Raw genomic sequence first — 16,426 nt, forward strand, 5'->3', positions numbered from 1 at the left:
CTTAGGGCTATTGTGAAGGGGTGGGGGGATGTCAAGGAGATGAGTTAGAAAGCTGAGCAAATGGTAGGGACCCCTGGCTCTGTTGTTATTGTTTAAAACACATTAGACAGTGGGTGCTATGCAGTCTCTATGGAGTTCCCAAAGGAGTCCTGGTGGCACAGTGGTTAAGCACTTGGCTGCTAACCAAAAGGTCAGCAGTTCAAACCTACCCAGCCGTTCCACAGGAGAAAAGACCTGGAAATCTCCTTCTGTAAAGATTACAGCCTTGGAAACCCTATGGGGAAGTTCTACTCTGTCCTATAGTGTTGCTATGAATCAGAACTGACTCAAAAGCAACAGGTTTATGGAGTCCTCACCTGCTATATCTTTATGTTCTGCTGTGTATCAAACTACTCCAAAACCTAGCGGCTTACAACCAATCGAGTTGTCATTGGGTTGACTCTGACTCATGGCAACCCCTTGTGTGTCAGAGTAGAAATGTGCTCCACGGGGTTTTCAATGGCCGATTTTTCAGAAGTAGATCACCAGGCCTTTCTTCCGAGGTGCCTCTGGGTGGACTCAAACTGCCAACCTTTCGATTAGCAGCCGAGTGCAGGGACTCTCAGGTTAAAACCACTACCACTGAATTTGGCTCACACCTCTGCTGGCCGGTCTTGCGTCTAAGCTGGTCTGGTTGATATTGGCTGGGCTCACCCGTGTGTCAACATCAAGACTGGGCATCGGTTGGGGGTGGGCTGATCTCACGTGGCCTCCCTCACACGCCGACACACTGCCAGTGAAGCAATGGGTGGCTGCATCATCACCCAGAAGGCTAGCTCTGGCTTGTCCACACAGTGACCAGGTTCCAAAAGCAGCAAGAGGGCAAGTGCACAACTAGCGTGCAGGTGCTTCTCAGTCTCCACGCCTCACGAATGCGATTGCTGACTGGCCAAAACAAGTCACGTAGCCACATCCAGAGTCACTGTGAGGGGCACGATCAAAAAGCATGGACATGGGGGGCATGAGCAAGTTGGGGTCCTCCTGAACCTCTCCACCACACCCTCTGTATGAGTTTCCTGTTGCCGCCACCACAAATTACCACACACTGGGTAGCTTAAAGCAATACAAATTTATTCTCTCACGGTTCTGAAGGCCACCGTCTGAAATCAAAGATGTCAGTGAGGTTGGTTCCTTCCAGTAGCTCTGAGGGGGAATCTGTTCCATGCCTTGCTCCTACTTTCTGGTGACAGCCAGCACTCGTGGCATTTTTCCTTGGCTTTTATCCGTATCACTCCAGTCTCTGCCTCTGTCTTCACCTGGCCTTCTTTTCTGTGTCTCTGTATGTCCTCTCCTCTTCTTAAAAGCGCACAGTCATTGGATTTAGTGGTTGCTGTTGTTAGCTGCTATTGATTCAATGCCACGTCATAGTGACCTTACATACAACAGAATGAAATGTCACCCAGTCCTGTGCCATCCTCGTGATTGCTGGTGTTTGAGCCCATTGTTGCAGCTATTGTGTCAATCCATCTCATGGAGGATTTAGGGCCCACCCTCAATCCAAGATGATCTCATCTCGAGATCCTTAAGTTGATTACATCTGCAAAGACCCTGTTTCCACATATGGTCACTGTGATGTTAAGATTGTATGTCAACTTGGCTGGGCCATGATGCTCAGTGTTTGGCAGTTGTATAACGTTGCGATCACTTCCCTGTTGAAATCTGATAATGTGATCACCCCCATCATGGAATCTGCTGAGTGGTACCAGTGGGGGCAGGGCTTGTGGTGGATCACCGCCCCCTCAGCTTTCATCTCTCCACCCTCCTCTGCCTACTTCCTTCCCGGTCACCTTGCCAGGGTTTTTGCTTGTTCTAGATTCTGCAGCTGGCTTCTGTTCATCTGACCTCTGGTTCTTGGGACTTGAGCTAGCAGCTCTCCTGCCATCCTGAGATTTCTTCACAGCCTGCTACAGCCTGCTCTCCAGCCTGCTGATCTTGGGTTCACCAGCCCATGCAGCTACGTGAGTGAGGAGAATTCTCTTTTCTGCCCCCATGGACTTGGGACACTACCCAGCCATCTCCTTGATATAAATCTCTCTCTATATATATATATGCTTTACTGGTTTTGCTTCTCTAGAGAACCCAGACTAAGACATTCACATTCTGAGGTTTTAGTGGGGCATGAGGTTTGGGGGAATGCTATTCAATCCACCATACCCAGCAGTAGGGAAACTGTTGCCCTGGATGTGATATCCTCATCACAGACCCACGTCAGTAATTCTTATTTCTACCCCTACTGTTCTATGTTCCTCTCTTGGCCTGCATGCCTGCAGGATGTGGCTGGCCAGAAAGGGTCAGGACCAGCATCTGGCCAAGCTGGGTGTTCCAGCAGGAACCAACAGTCTAGGCAGGCCAGTGGCTGGGTCCTGAGAAGCTGCTGGCATTAATGGTGAGCAGGGCCACCTGCACAAGGTCAGAGGGTCAACCAGGGACAGTAGGCTTGGTGAGCTCTGGTCCCAGGGAAGAAGCTGTTTAATGGCCTTTGGGGAAGGTGGCCTCATACTCACCAGGGGCAGATGTTGGACCAACTGGAGAGGGACAGACCTGTTGGGGTGGAACAGGGCCTGCATGAGAGAGCTCATCACAGACCTCGGGGGAACACAGCAGGGACCACGCTGCTCACTAGGAGTCCAGTGCTCTGAGGAGACACTGCCATGCCATCGGGCCACTGGGCAGCCCAAGCCCTGGACTGCCACTTGACAAATGAACTGGAGTCAGGGCATCCGGAATGTGCCTTAGCCTCTGCCATGGCCACCTCTGGAGGGTTTGTTCCTCTTGCCTGCCCAGAGAGACCCAATGGTGCTGTAGATGCTGTGGCTCTGCTCTGTCTCGCAGTCTGTGGGGTGAGTGGGGGAGCCACAGAGCAAAGAGGTCTTTCTCCCCTGCTCCAATTTCAGAGCACAGTGTGCTCACTGCAAGAGCCAGGAGACTCTGGGCTACAAGAACCAGCCCTTATCAACAGACAAAAGCGACCAGGCTTGCGACAGATGTCTTATTACCCATGAAAAGAGGTGAAAAGGATGGTGAAGCATACGAGGTGCTTCAATGGGCCCTCCTCACACTCCATCTCTGGGAGGCTCACCTGCACACTAACTTCCAGAAACACAAGTGCTCTCAATGTTGTTTTTCAAGGTATGGAACTTAAGACCTTGGGCTCTCAAACCAGACAGCGTGGGTTCAAATCCCTCCTCCTTCATTTTCTAACTGTAGGCCTAGGGCAAATAAATGTCCTACAGGTCTTAAGTCCAATGTCTTTGCCTGCAAACGGAGATGAACAGCAGTACCTACATCACAGAGTGGTTATGAGGATGTAGGGATAATGTGCATTCAGTGCTCACAGCAGTAGGAAGTGCGGGTAAATGGTACCCACTATTACCGTTACACCTGGTGGGATGCTGTTTACGGGGCACTCACAGAAGAGCTCCGGTGAGCTGGACAGGATGAACATGACTGCCTAAACATCTTTCCCATGCCGTTTGACTTCCCCAATGATGCATAAATTGCTGCAAAAATGGACAAGTAACCACAACATTGACAACACAAGTGTGGCCAGATGTGTGAGGTCATCTCCCTGGCAGCCAGAGTAGGGAGTTGTTGTCACAGTCCTGTAGCAATTCTAGGGGAGTGATGTACAGAGACAAGAATAGCACAAAGCCCATCATGTCCCCGGGTGGTACTTTGATTGGGTAATGATGGGACGGCAATGGCCTTGCTGGAGAGCCCTTCCTTACAGGACTTGGAGTAGTGGCCAGGAGGGAGGCCTGGAGTCACACACCATGAGGTTCCCAGGGACAGTATGCAAACCCACAGACACGGGAGCGCTGGCTCATAGAAAAAGTCACTCATCCGAGGACACAGGGAAAGCCCATGCTGTCTCTGACTGGGAAGGGCTCATAGAACCTCAGTTTTTGGTCAGAACCACGGTTTTTGGCAACTGTTCCTATTGTGAATAGGCTCCACTTGGTTAGTATCCTTGGAAAGGTGTTTTTTATATGGCTCAAGGAACTTCTGTGTGGGGTGTGTGTGAGTGTATGTGAAAGTGTGAGTGTGTGTGGCACGTATACAAGTGTGTATATGCTGTGTGTGAGAGTTATCAGTGTGTATGCGGTGTGTGTGTGTCTTAGTATGAGTGTGTAGTGTATGTGTGAGAGTCTATGTGAGCGTGTGTGTGTGTGAGAGTGTACAAGTGTATATGGCTTATGAGTATATAGTGTGAATGTGTATGTGTGTGTGTGTGAATGTGAGTGTGTATGTGAGAGACTGAGTGTGTGTCTAGTTTGTGAGTGTATGCGAGTGTATGAGAATGTGTGCATGTGTGGTTTGTATGAGTGTGTGTGTGTAAATATGTGTGTATCTGAGAGTGTATGTGTGAGTATGTGAGTATATGAGTATGTGTGTGTGAGTCTGTATGTGAGAGTGTATGTGAGTGTGTGAGAGTATGAGTATGTGTGTGTGAGTGTGTGTGAGAGTGTATGCGTGTGGTGTGTGTTTGTGAGAGTGTATGTGTGTGAGTGTATGAGTGTGTGTGTGATGTATATGTGCGTGTGTGAGCGTGTGTGTGGTGTGTGTGTATGTCAGTGTTTATGAGAGTGTATGTGTGTGCGAGTGTATGAGTGTGTGTGTGTGTCTGGCGTGTATGTGAGTGTCTGAGCGTGTGAGTTTATGTGTGTGGATAAGAGTATCTGTGAGTGGGTGTGTGTGTGAGGGGAGAGAAGTGGACATTGGTGAGCAAAATGGAAGGCCTCCACCAATCCTCTATGCTCTCTCCCTGCTGACTTGGCAAGAACAACGGCATATCTTCTCTGGGGACCTCAACCCTGGCTCCCAGGACAGATGCTGGTTCTGTCAAGAACACAAGGACATCTGAGCCCTGCCCCACACTCTAGGTGGCCACATTGACTCAATGTTGGCCCTGTGCCCTCCTGGCCATCTTTAAAAGCCACACCATATCCCCTCCACTGCCATTTGTCAAAACTCACCAATTGTGGCAGACACACGCACCACCCCACATTTTAACACCACTGAATTGGAGGTGTAGCCCAGAACGGATGATGCGAAAGTATTGGGCCATAGTTTCTCAAAAGCATTTTGTCTTTCTTAGCACTTCATAAAATAATGCTAGATTTCATAGTCTTAGATTCGATGAAATAAAATCCAGTGCTTAAATGTTTTCCTTCAAGTCAGCTCCCTGTTACTCAAATATACGCATTTTAAAGGGAAACTTTTATCACTGCTCTAAATGGAAAACCAGTATTATCTGATGTGCTAGTTACATTTTTCCCTCCTACACATGAAATAATCTATCATCTCGATAGTCTGCCCTTGTAGATCAACAGGGGGAGGCCTGCCTGACCACCAGGCAGAAGCTGCTGGGCTCCTGGTCCTTCTTTAGCGCCATAGCCCCCAGCACATTGAACCGTCACTGAACCCATCAGCGATCTAGAAGAGAGGAGTGCTGAATATGAGAAACTTCCTTATGTTAATGACGATTTTACTTATTATTAATATACCAGCAGCATATTAAAAATAAGGTCCCTGGGTGGTGCAAACTACTTGTGCTCGACTACTAACCAAAAGGCTGGTGGGTTGAACCCACCCGGTGGTGCCATGGAAGAAAGGCCTGGTGATCTGCCTTGTAAAGATTGTTGTCATTGGGTGTTGTCGAGTCAGTTCTGACTCATAGTGATCCCATATGACAGAGTAGAACTGCCCTGTAGTGTTTCATAGGCTGTAATCTTTATAGGAGTCAGTCACTGGGTCTTTCTTCAGAGAAGCTGCTGGTTGGGTTCAAACTGCCAACCTTTTGGTTAGCAGCTGGCTGTTTAATCGTTGCATCACCCAAGGCTCCTGTTCCATAAAAATTAAAGCCAAGAAAACCCTATGGATCTCAGTTCTACTCCGTAACACATGGGATTGCCAAGAATCGGAACTGAGACAACAGCAATGGGTTTGATTTTTTTTTATATTAATGAAAATTAATAATAATTTCTTATACTATAATATCAGATATAAGTAACAGAGCTAGGTAACATTTTTTTAATTGCACTTTAGATGAAGGTTTACAGAACAAATAGTTTCTCATTAAACAGTTAGTACACACATTGTTTTATGGCAATGGTTAACAACTCCATGACATGTCAACACTGTCCCTTCTCAACTTTGGGTTCCCTATTACTAGCTTTCTTGTCCCCTCCTGCCTTCTAGTCCTTGTCCCTGTACCATTGCGCCCCATTAGTCTCATTTTGTTTTATGGGGCTGTCTAATCTTCGGCTGAAGGGTGAACCTCAGGAGTGACTTCATTACTGAGCTAAAAGGGGCCATAGTCTCAGGGTTTTTCCAGTCTCTGTCAGGCCAGTAAGTCTGGTCTTTTTTGGTGAGTTAGAATTTTGTTCTACATTTTTCTAGAGCTAGGTAACACTTTAATGCAGCAGTGCCCATGATTGATTGTATGTGAGTGACAGCAACAATGCCAACGCTTTCCCAGCTCCTTCTCCTCACCTTCACATCAAATCCATGGCTATCCTGCTGGCTTCATCTTCAAAACACATCCCTAACCCAACCTCTTCTCACTTCCACAGCCACTGTCCCCTCCAAGGCCCCATGCCAGGACACAGGCTCCACTTGGTCTCCTTACTCCCAAGCGTCCCCCTCCCCCATAACCCACTCTCCCCTCAGCAACCAGAGTGACCCTTCTCTTGCATAAGTCAGGGCCTCTCACTTCAATTCCATCTAGAGTCCACCGTGGCCCTGTGTGACCTGGCCCTGCAACCACATGAAGATATCTCATGCTACTCCCCTCCTCACTCATTGATATCTAGCCCTTGCCCACCTCAGGACCTTTGCACATGCTTTGCCTTCTGTAGAAAGGGCTTCCCTCAGAGTTTTGCATGGCCAGATCCTTCTGGTCATTCAGGCCTCCTCCCTACTCTTACATCATCCTACTCTCTTTTCTCTGTAGCATTGACCACCGTCAGACATTTTTGTTAAATTGTGTGTTTGCTGTCTTTCTCCCTGCTGGAATATAAACTTGTTGGGTTCAGGAAAAGTAAGGCCTTTGTTGAACAAGTCAGTCAAGCTCTTTGCTTTCCCGGATCCAGGACAGCATGTGGCACATAATAAATGTGTATAATAAATATTTCCACCACCCATCTGTCGGTCTCAGTCTGTCATACTGTGGTGGCTCGCGTGTTGCTCTGATGTTGGAAGTCATGTCACTGGTATTTCAAATACCAGCAGGGTCACCCATGATGGACAGGTCTCAGAGGAGCTTCCAGGCTAAGACTAGGAAGAAAGGCCTGGCAATCTACTTCCAAAACTCAGCCAGTGAAAACCCTACAGATCACAACAGAACATTGTCTGATATAGTGCTGGAAGATAAGCCCCCTAGGTTGGAAGGTACTCAAAATATACAGTGGCTGCAACAATGGACTTCAGCATACCAATAATCATGAAGATGGCATGGGACTGGGCAACATTTTGTTCTGTTGTACATGGGGTCACCATGAATCCGAGCCAACTCAATGGCAACTAACAACAACAATAAATGCCTGTTGAGTGAATCAGTCCGAGGGAATGACAGAGAATTACCTAAGTGCCTGAGGCTGTCAGCGCCTCCCCTAGGATGCAGGCGGTATCCAATCCACCATTTCCCTACTTGGTTCCAACAAGTAAGACCCGTGGTGGCCTCATCAGCACCCATGAGGGCTGAGATATAAAGACGAACAGGGGAGAAAAGTCCCATGTAAGAAAGAGAAAAAGGACCCTGGTGGCGCAAATGGTTAAGCGCTCAGCTGCTAACTGAAATTGGTGGTTCAAACCCACCAGCGGCTCCATGGGATAAAGGCTAGCGATCTACTCCTGTAAAGATTAGCCTTGGAAAATCCTATAGGGTAGTTCTACTCTGTCAGATGGGGTCACTATGAGTCAGAATAAACTCGATAGCACACAACGACAACACGAAAGAGAACAGATCAAGGGAAGTGTCCAACATGTCCCGTAGAGAAAGCACTAGAATGCAGGACACTCCAGGGTGGCCCTAGTGCAGTCGAGCGCCCCAGGCCTCTTCCAGCAGGCCCTTCACCTTCTGAGCTCAGGCTCCTCAACATGAAGGACCCAGGGTCTCTCTGTAGACTGTGGGGTGCTACACATAAGTGAGGCCTGCCTGCCTTCACCCGCCCCCCTCTGTCTTACCTTGGACAGGGGCTAAGGGCTCGTACACCACCCGGTAGCCCTGCAGGATGCCATTGGCTGCCACTGGCTCACCCCAAGACACATTGAGTGTGGTGGAGGTGATTTCTGAGAACGTCAGAAAGCTGGGGGCACCAGGAGCTGGAGAACAGAAGACAGAGAGCGATTTTTACTGAAGCTCCTTATAGACCCATGCACACATGCCTGTGCCCCCATGCAGAATAAAACATGTCATCCAATGTGGTCTCTAGCTCAGTACAAGTCTAAACGCCAGAGGATGAGGAGATTTATTGATCACCCCGGAACTTCTGATGATCAATCCAAAACCCAGACCGTCCAGAGAAGAGCGGAGAAAATGACAGTGTTTAAACACAAAGGGGCTTGAGAGGAGAAATGACAGAGGAATAAAAATGAAAAACAGAGGAAAGCAGAACATAAAATGCAAATTGCTGCGATTTCCAGTGGCTGCTAGGGGGTTCAGAGGTGTTTGTTCCTGCTCTTCTGGAGTGGAGGGGGCCTCCTCCCCTCTTCTCCCCTCCCTCCCCTCCCCTTTTCTCTCACAACTTCTTCAAAACACATCCCTAACTCAACCTCTTCTTACCTCCTCCACCATTGTCCCCTGCAAGTCCCCAGCAGGACACGGCCTCCAGCTGGTCTCCTTACTGCCAAGCATCTCCTCCCTGCCCCTCTTTTATCCTCCCCCCTCTCCCCTCCCCTCCCCTCTGGTCTCCCCTCCACTCCCCTCTTCTCTCCTTGTCCCTCACCACGCCCCTCCTCTCCTTTCCTCTTACCTCTCTTCTCCTCCCCTTCCCTCTTGTTGCCCCTCTCTTCTCCCCTCCCATGGGGCCTGCAGTCTCAGAGGACACACCTCTGGCCCCTCCATCTGAAACCTCACTCAACCCTCTGCCACCTCAGAGAGTTCTTGCTTGGCCTGCAGATGGGGGAGGAGGCTGACCGAGCCTTCTTGCACTGGAAAGGACTTCCTGGCAACCCAAGGCCAGGTGCTCCCCTCTCCCTGGCTCAGTGTGAGGGCACCTGTGCCCAGATGCCTGCTTGCAGCATTTCTGTTCTAGCAGCACTAGGAAGCTAAGACACCTGTGCGCTCAGAATGTGCATCCAACAGAGGCCATGAGAAGGAAATGTGCTGCCCTCCTACCCGCCTGATGTGTCCGCCCCTGCCGGGGGTCACTCGTGGGCCCATCTCCAGCGGCATTGAAGGCAGATATGCTGACCAGGTACTTAGTGTGGCTGGTTAGGTTCTTGAGCTTCACTGCAGTCTCGGGGAGGAACAGGACCTTCATCTTCTCTGTCTCATTCTGGCTGTCGGCCTCCCAGTAATAGATCTGCCAGAGAAGGGACAGGGTTGGGAATGGGTGTCCGAGGAGAGACCACCCCTCTCTGCACCCAAGCGTGAAACCAGAGCCTGGAGGCGGCCCTTGTGCACTCTGGGTCAGAACCTTCCTTTTGGAATCAGGGAGTCACCGAGGGGAGTGTGGGCTGAGGGAGATTGTGGCAGCCAGTGTTAACCGGGTAGCCAGTGGCTAGCATTTCTGAGCAGTCCATCTAGAGTTTAAGTATCGCCCAATTAAAGAAAATACTGCTCCAGATGGGGATCTGAGGATGGCAGGGACATTGCACTTGGGTTACCAGAAAGCTGTCTTTTTTCTCCTGCAGGGTGAGCCCTGGGGGTGTCTTTCGCTGTGGCCCCTGCCTCCTCCCACAACCTCCCGGAGAGACGGAAGATCCCCAGTGCCCACTCCCATCCTGACCTGTGGATAGAGCCAGCCTCTGACATCCACCCTATGCATCCACGCTTTGTCTAAAGCTGACATCTAAGTTCTCAATCCACATGACACGATGAACCCCAGAAATAACACGCTGTGCTCATCGATGCTGGGAAGGCCCATGTTCTTCCTGGACACCATTTTCTCTCATCTGGCTTTTATGTGCTCGTGGGTGAACTCCATGCACAAGTATGAAGGTTTGAAGAGGCTGCCAGGATTGCTCCTGCAGACAACTGGCTGGAGAGCCTTTGTCCAATGCCAGTGCAGCCAGGCCACCCAAAGACAATGCAGCCCAAACCCACCTTGGCTATGGGAACCCTGGCCCATGCCAGGCCATTACAGCAGCTTGCCAGATGCAAGAAAAACATGGCAGCTCCACAGCAGCGCCAGCGCCCCCTAAGGCCAACTTCCCTGACACATCTGCTACTGCCCGGCGCAGGCGCTGACGCGTGAGGCCCCCTGAGCTGGACTTGCAAGCTGCACTCCACTTTCTGCCCAGTGAATTGACCCAATCAGAGCCTCTGCTCACACAGACACAGCAGCCCGGAGATCAATATCCAAGTTCAATGTCTTTGTCATTAAGGAAATTATTTGGACACACATAAATAGCACCTTGCCTCGGAGCACAGCGCTCTCAGTACTTTGCTTCCCATCACCTCATTAATCACAGTAACAGCCCTGCCCTGGAGAAAGGCATTCATTTTCATAAAACACCCACAAAAAACATCTATAAATGGACATTTAATTGGCCCAACAGTCACGAGGTCGGGCAAGCCCACTGGATCCGATGACGGATAAACTAAGGCCCCAGTAGACCAGACGGGGACATTAATTCTGGAGGAGGCTGGAGAGTGCTCGAGGAGCGGGTTGGCACGTTTCCTACAGGGCGGTTCTAGCTGACTTTGAAGCCTGGAGCCCTCAGATCAGGTGTGGTCTGAGAGGTGGGTGGAACTCCATTCAATGGATTCCAGCCTCATCAGCAGATACTCAGCTGCCCCAGCCTGCCGCCTTTCTTTTATCACCCCTGTAGAACAGGTCACTGGTGTGCAGTTATTCCATCTTAGCGTGGTGGTTCTCATGGGGTCGCTATGAGTTAGAATGGACTCAACGACATACAACAACAACAAGTGTCAAGGAGCTCCTGAGTGGTGCAAATGGTTAAGCACTCAGCTGCTAACGAAAAGGTTGGCAGTTTGAACCCACCCAGCAGTTCCATGAGAGAAAGACCTGGCTCTTTGCTTCTATAAAGACTACATCCTAGGAAAACCCATGGGGGCAGTTCTACTCTGTCATACAGGGTTGCTATGAATCGGAATCGATTCATAATGATAACAAGAGGTACCGGAGAGCCCCAGAGAGGGGATGGGAGCAGGAAGGGTCCCTAGCCCTGCTAAGGTGGCCTGCGGACAAGCCCAGTCTCCTGACAATGAGCCCCACCCTCACTCTCCAGCCTCCCCTGTCAGCAGCTTGTTTCCCAGGCCAGTGGGCAGGGCCAGCCAAGCCTGCCCCAGCCGCTCACCCCCACCCCCCTCTCGGTGCGGTGCGTCTGCAATGGGGACACAGGAGGACAAAATCTGCCAAGGGGCAGTGGCCACAGGGGGCTGGGCTCCCAGCTGGCATTTGGCCGCTTGGACCTGGCATACAGTGACCCAGAAAGAAGAGCCAACCACATGCACGAGCTTGCCTTGTAGCCTTGGATGTTCCCGTTCTGGCTCTCCAGGGGCGGTGGGTCCCACGTGACCTCCAGCTGGCTAGCCGTAAGGGGGTTCACCTGCACGTTCTGCGGTGGCATCGCTGGGGCTGTGGAGAGAGCACAGGAGAGGGCTGAGAGGTGCTCAGAGGCTGGGGCCCACTCCTTCTGGCTCACAGCAGAGCTGTCCCAGAAGAGGGATCACTCACATCACAGCCGAGTGGCCCCCCGGGACTCCCTGGCCTTTCTATGCCAGGAACCTTTCTCGGAATAACATTTTTAAATGCATAAAATAAAATACACTGATCATAAAGAAAACTGATTTCACTGAGGTACAGCTAACAAACCATTCAAAACAAAGGTACAGCCTAGTAACATGTGAGTGTGTGTGTGTGTGTGTGTGTGTGTGTGTGTGTGTGTGTGTCTGATAATTTCAGTAACCATCCAGTCGATTCTGACTCATGGCGATCCCATGTGTGTCACAGCAGAACTATGCTCCACAGGGTTTTCCATGGCTGAGTTTTCACAGGTAGATCACCAGGCCTTTCTTTTGAGGTACCTCTGGGTGGACTCAAACCTCTAACCTCTCGGTTAGCAGCTGAGCACGTTAAGTGTTTGCACCACTCAGGGATTCTGTGTCTTGATTAGCCCATGAAGTGAGCCATTGGAGCTGGTCTGGTAAACACTGACCAGCTGTGTTTACAACAACAATGGCGTGGTATGAGGGCATCTCCAGTTTCTGTGGGAGTCCCTCACAGGTACTGCTGGTACCACTGTGGCTTGTTACTACACTCACCCAAAAACCAAACCCACTGCTGTCGAGTGCATTCTGACTTACGGTGATCCTTTAGGACAGAGAAGAACTGCCCCATAGAGTTTCCAAGCTTGTAGTCTTTACAAAGACTGCCACATCTTTCTCCCACAGAGTGGGTGGTGGGTTCAAACTGCCAACTTTTTAGTTAGCAGCTGAGTGCTTAACCACTGCACTACCAGGGCTCCTGTTGTTGTCAGGTGTCATCAAGTCGATTATACCAAAAAACCAAACCCATTGCCGTTGAGTTGATTCCAACTCATAGTGGCTCTATAGGACACGGTAGGACAGGGTTTCCAAGGTTGTAATTTTTATAGGAGCAGACTGCCACATCTTTCTTCCATGGAGTGGCTAGTGGGTTCAAACTGCTGACCTTTTGGTTAGCAGCCAAGCTGAGGGAAATGCTACTTTTCAGACAGAGGCTGGCAGAAAGGAGGGTGTATGTGTTCCCCTGAAAGTTTGGGGATCTCGGTCACAAACTCCAGCTCAGGATGATGTCAGGCTGGAAGCATGTAGCTGCCCCCTTTGATGGGGACAGGGACATGGATATCTGAGCTCCCCCTCCTGCTGGAGGTCGTACCTGCATGCTGCTCTCTGGGGCAGTCTGGTGCCCATTTCTCACATGACCCTGTCCTCACTGCCTATCCCCCCGCCCTGGGAGGGGGTCATGGACATGGTGTCCATGCATGCAGAAGGGAAGAGACGGTCAATGGGTAAACATGGCCTTCGTCCCATCCGTTCGCCACAGTGAAGCCCAGGGTGACACAAAGACCACTCGCGCATGTTTTCAAAGTGTCATGGAGTCTTTGAACTCCATGCTGTGAACTTTCTCATGACAGCGAGTCTCTGCTTCCTGGGATCTTCCCCTTTCCCACTGGGGCACCCCTCTGGCATCTGGGCTGGGTGGGCCTGGCAGCTGCCCTGAAGTTGCCTTGGGGCTGAGCTCCCACCTGCAGTTTGGCCTGTGGCCTTGTTCCTCAAGTCTGTTGTTGTTGTTGTGTGCTGTCGAGTCCATTCCGACTCATAGCGACCCCATGTGACAGAGTGGAACTGCCCCATAGGGTTTCCTAGGCTGTAATCTTTACGGCAAGAAGCCCCGGTGGCGCAGTGGTTAAGTGCTAGGCTGCTAACAGAAAGGTCAGTGGTTAGAACCCACCAGCCACACTGGGGGAGAAAAATGTGGCAGTCTGCTTCTGTAAAGATTTATAGCCTTGGGAGGAACCCCAGTGAGCATGGCCCCTGGACTCTGTGTCAACCCAGCACCAAAACCATTCCCGAGGCCAACTCTTTAGTCAAAGATTAGAGTGGACTATGGGACATAAAACAAAACTCGTGAAGAGTGTGCTTCTTAGTTCAAGGAGCTACATGAGACTAAATGGGCAGCTCTTGTCCAGAGGTCAGATGAGAAGGCAAAGAGGGTCAGGAGCTGGTTGAATGGACATGGGAAATCCTGGCTGGAAAGGAGGAATGTGCTGTCATAGGATAGGGAGAGCAATTAGGGCCACACAACAATATTTGTATAAATTTTTATATGAGAGACTAACCAGAATTGTAAACTTTCACTTAAAGTACAACAATAAAATAAAATTTAAAAAAAAAATGATTTACAGCCTTGGAAACCCTACGGAGCAGTTCTACTCTGTCCTATAAGGGTAGCTATGAATTGGAATTTGACTCAACAGCAATGGGTTTGGTTTCGGTTTTTTTTGTAATCTTTACAGACTCCACTTGTCTGTCAGTTTGTCATACTGTGGTGGCTTGTCTTGGAAGAAGTACAACCAGAATGCTCCTTAGAAGCAAGGATGGCGAGACTTTGTCTTGCATACTTTGGACATGTTATCAGGAGGGACCAGTCCTGGAGAAGGAGATCATGCTTGATAAAGTAGAGGGTCAGAGAAAAAGAGGAAGACCCTCAATGAGATGGATTGACACAGTGGCTGCAACAATAGGCTCAAACATGGCAATGATTGTGAGGACGGTGCAGGACCAGGCAGCATTTCATTCTGTTTGTACATAGGGTTGCTATGAGTTGGAACCTACTCGACGGTACCTAACAACAACAATCTTTAGGGAAGCAAATTGCCAGGTCTTTCTCCCGTGGAGGTGCTGGTGGGTTCAGACCACTGACCTTTCAGTTACCAGCCGAGCACTTAAGAATTGCACCACTAGGGCTCCTTCTCTCACTACCCGCACCCCCAAAAAAATAAAATAAAATAAGGACTAGAAGACAAAGTTCAAAAAATCATAACATTGAGCATACAGATAATTGTATGTATCTGTATGTTAGGTGCATTGAGTCAATTTTTGACTCACAGAGACCCTATAGGACAGAGTAACTGCCCCACAGGATGTCAGAGGCTATAATCTTCATGAGAGCAGATTGCCAGGTTTTCTTTCCTGTGGCACTGCTGGAGGGTTTGAACTGCCTAGCTTTCAGTTAGCATCTGCATGCTTAACCACTGTGCCACCAGGGCTCCTTCTCCTACCCTCTCCCCCTCCCCCCAAAATAAAACAAGTCAAAAAACAAAAAGTTAAAAAAAATTGAGCATATAGATACTCAATAACATTGAGTATATATCTGTATGTTAGGTGCCGTTGAGTTGATTTTTGATTCATAGTGACCCTATAGGACAGAGTAGAACTACCTCATAGGGTTTTCTAGGCTGTAATCTTTACAGAAGCCAATTGCCAAGTTTTTGTCCCAAGAAGCTGCTGGTGGGTTTGAACTGCTGATTTTTCACTTAGCAGCCGAGGGCTTAACCACTGCACCACCAGGGCTCCTTCTAGTCAATTCATAGATCGTAAATACCAAAATCCATTGCCATCAAGTTGAATTCCAACTCAAAGCAACCCCACAGGATACAGCAGAACTGCCCCACTGGGTTTTTTAGGCTACAATCTTTATGGAAGCATACTGCCACATCTTTCTCCCTTGGAGTGGCTGGTGGATTCGAACTGCCAACCTTTGGGTTAGTAGACAAGCTCTTCAAACTGCTGTGCCACCAGAGCTCCTAGATCGTAAATGAAGTGATAAAATAGTCACTCTCTGGAAGATAGCCCAGCATGTGGGCTCTTGGGAGAGAATGACCTTCAGAAGTCACCCTTTCTGCACACCCCCCCTACAATTTTAGCTCCCCCCCAAGTAGAATAAAATAGTAATTAACGCCCACTTGGCCTGACATCGACTATTTATTTTGTTCTAACTGTGTGGTTCCCGTATTATCACTGCCCACCCTGCCGTTAATGGAAATGTTAATAGCCCACGCCAGGTTGTTGTGGCAGATGTTGAGCCTCATTATCAGAAATTCTTATTTACCGCTCCATTAAACAACAGAATCACACAAAAAAACAATTCAATCAAAACTAACTGGAGGAATTTTAACAGCCACATTAATAATCCAAAACATAAATAAAGTTAATGTCTTCCGCATGTTTGCCATCGGCAACTCTATCGCAAAATTACTGTTGTACAATTAAAATGTGAGAGGCAAAATTGAGCTCGGCCATTACCCCAGTAGTCGGTTACAACTGTCTGCGTGTGCCCCCCCCACCCCCACCCCAGCTTTCCTTCTCCAAGATGTGGCTAAACCCAGCACCAGGGCAGCTCTGAGGAAACTAAAACAGGCCCTGGGCTCGGGCGTCCACAGGGTCCGCTGAAATCCATGAGTGCTGGCTGGGCTGCTGTTGTTGTGTGCCATGGAGTGGATTCCGACTCATAGTGACCCTGTGTGACCCAGGAGAACTGCCCCATAGGGTTTCCTAGGCTGTGATATTTATGGGAACAGATCACCAGGTCTTTTCTCCCAGAGTCGCTAGGTGGGTTCAAACCGCCGACCTTTCAGTTAGCAGCTGAGCTCTTAACTATTGCATCACCATGGCTGGTGGATTTGAACTGCTGACCTTTTGGTTAGCAGCCGA

The 16,426-nt window shown here is 49.5% G+C and overlaps 1 protein-coding gene across 1 annotated transcript in view; it reads right to left on the reverse strand.

The window, feature by feature from the left end:
• The window catches only part of SDK1 (sidekick cell adhesion molecule 1), an 819,863-nt gene that overhangs the window by 55,578 nt on the left and 747,859 nt on the right, over nt 1–16,426 (reverse strand). Inside the window, exons 35-37 of the mRNA XM_004385956.1 lie at nt 11,692–11,807; nt 9,380–9,566; nt 8,227–8,364 (exon numbers count right to left, since the gene is read on the reverse strand). Of these exons, the coding sequence (XP_004386013.1) occupies nt 8,227–8,364; nt 9,380–9,566; nt 11,692–11,807 (441 nt within the window). The remainder of the gene's footprint in view (nt 1–8,226; nt 8,365–9,379; nt 9,567–11,691; nt 11,808–16,426) is intronic.

This window comes from Trichechus manatus, unplaced genomic scaffold (genome assembly GCF_000243295.1).
Source record: "Trichechus manatus latirostris isolate Lorelei unplaced genomic scaffold, TriManLat1.0 scaffold00151, whole genome shotgun sequence".
NCBI lineage: Eukaryota > Metazoa > Chordata > Mammalia > Sirenia > Trichechidae > Trichechus > Trichechus manatus.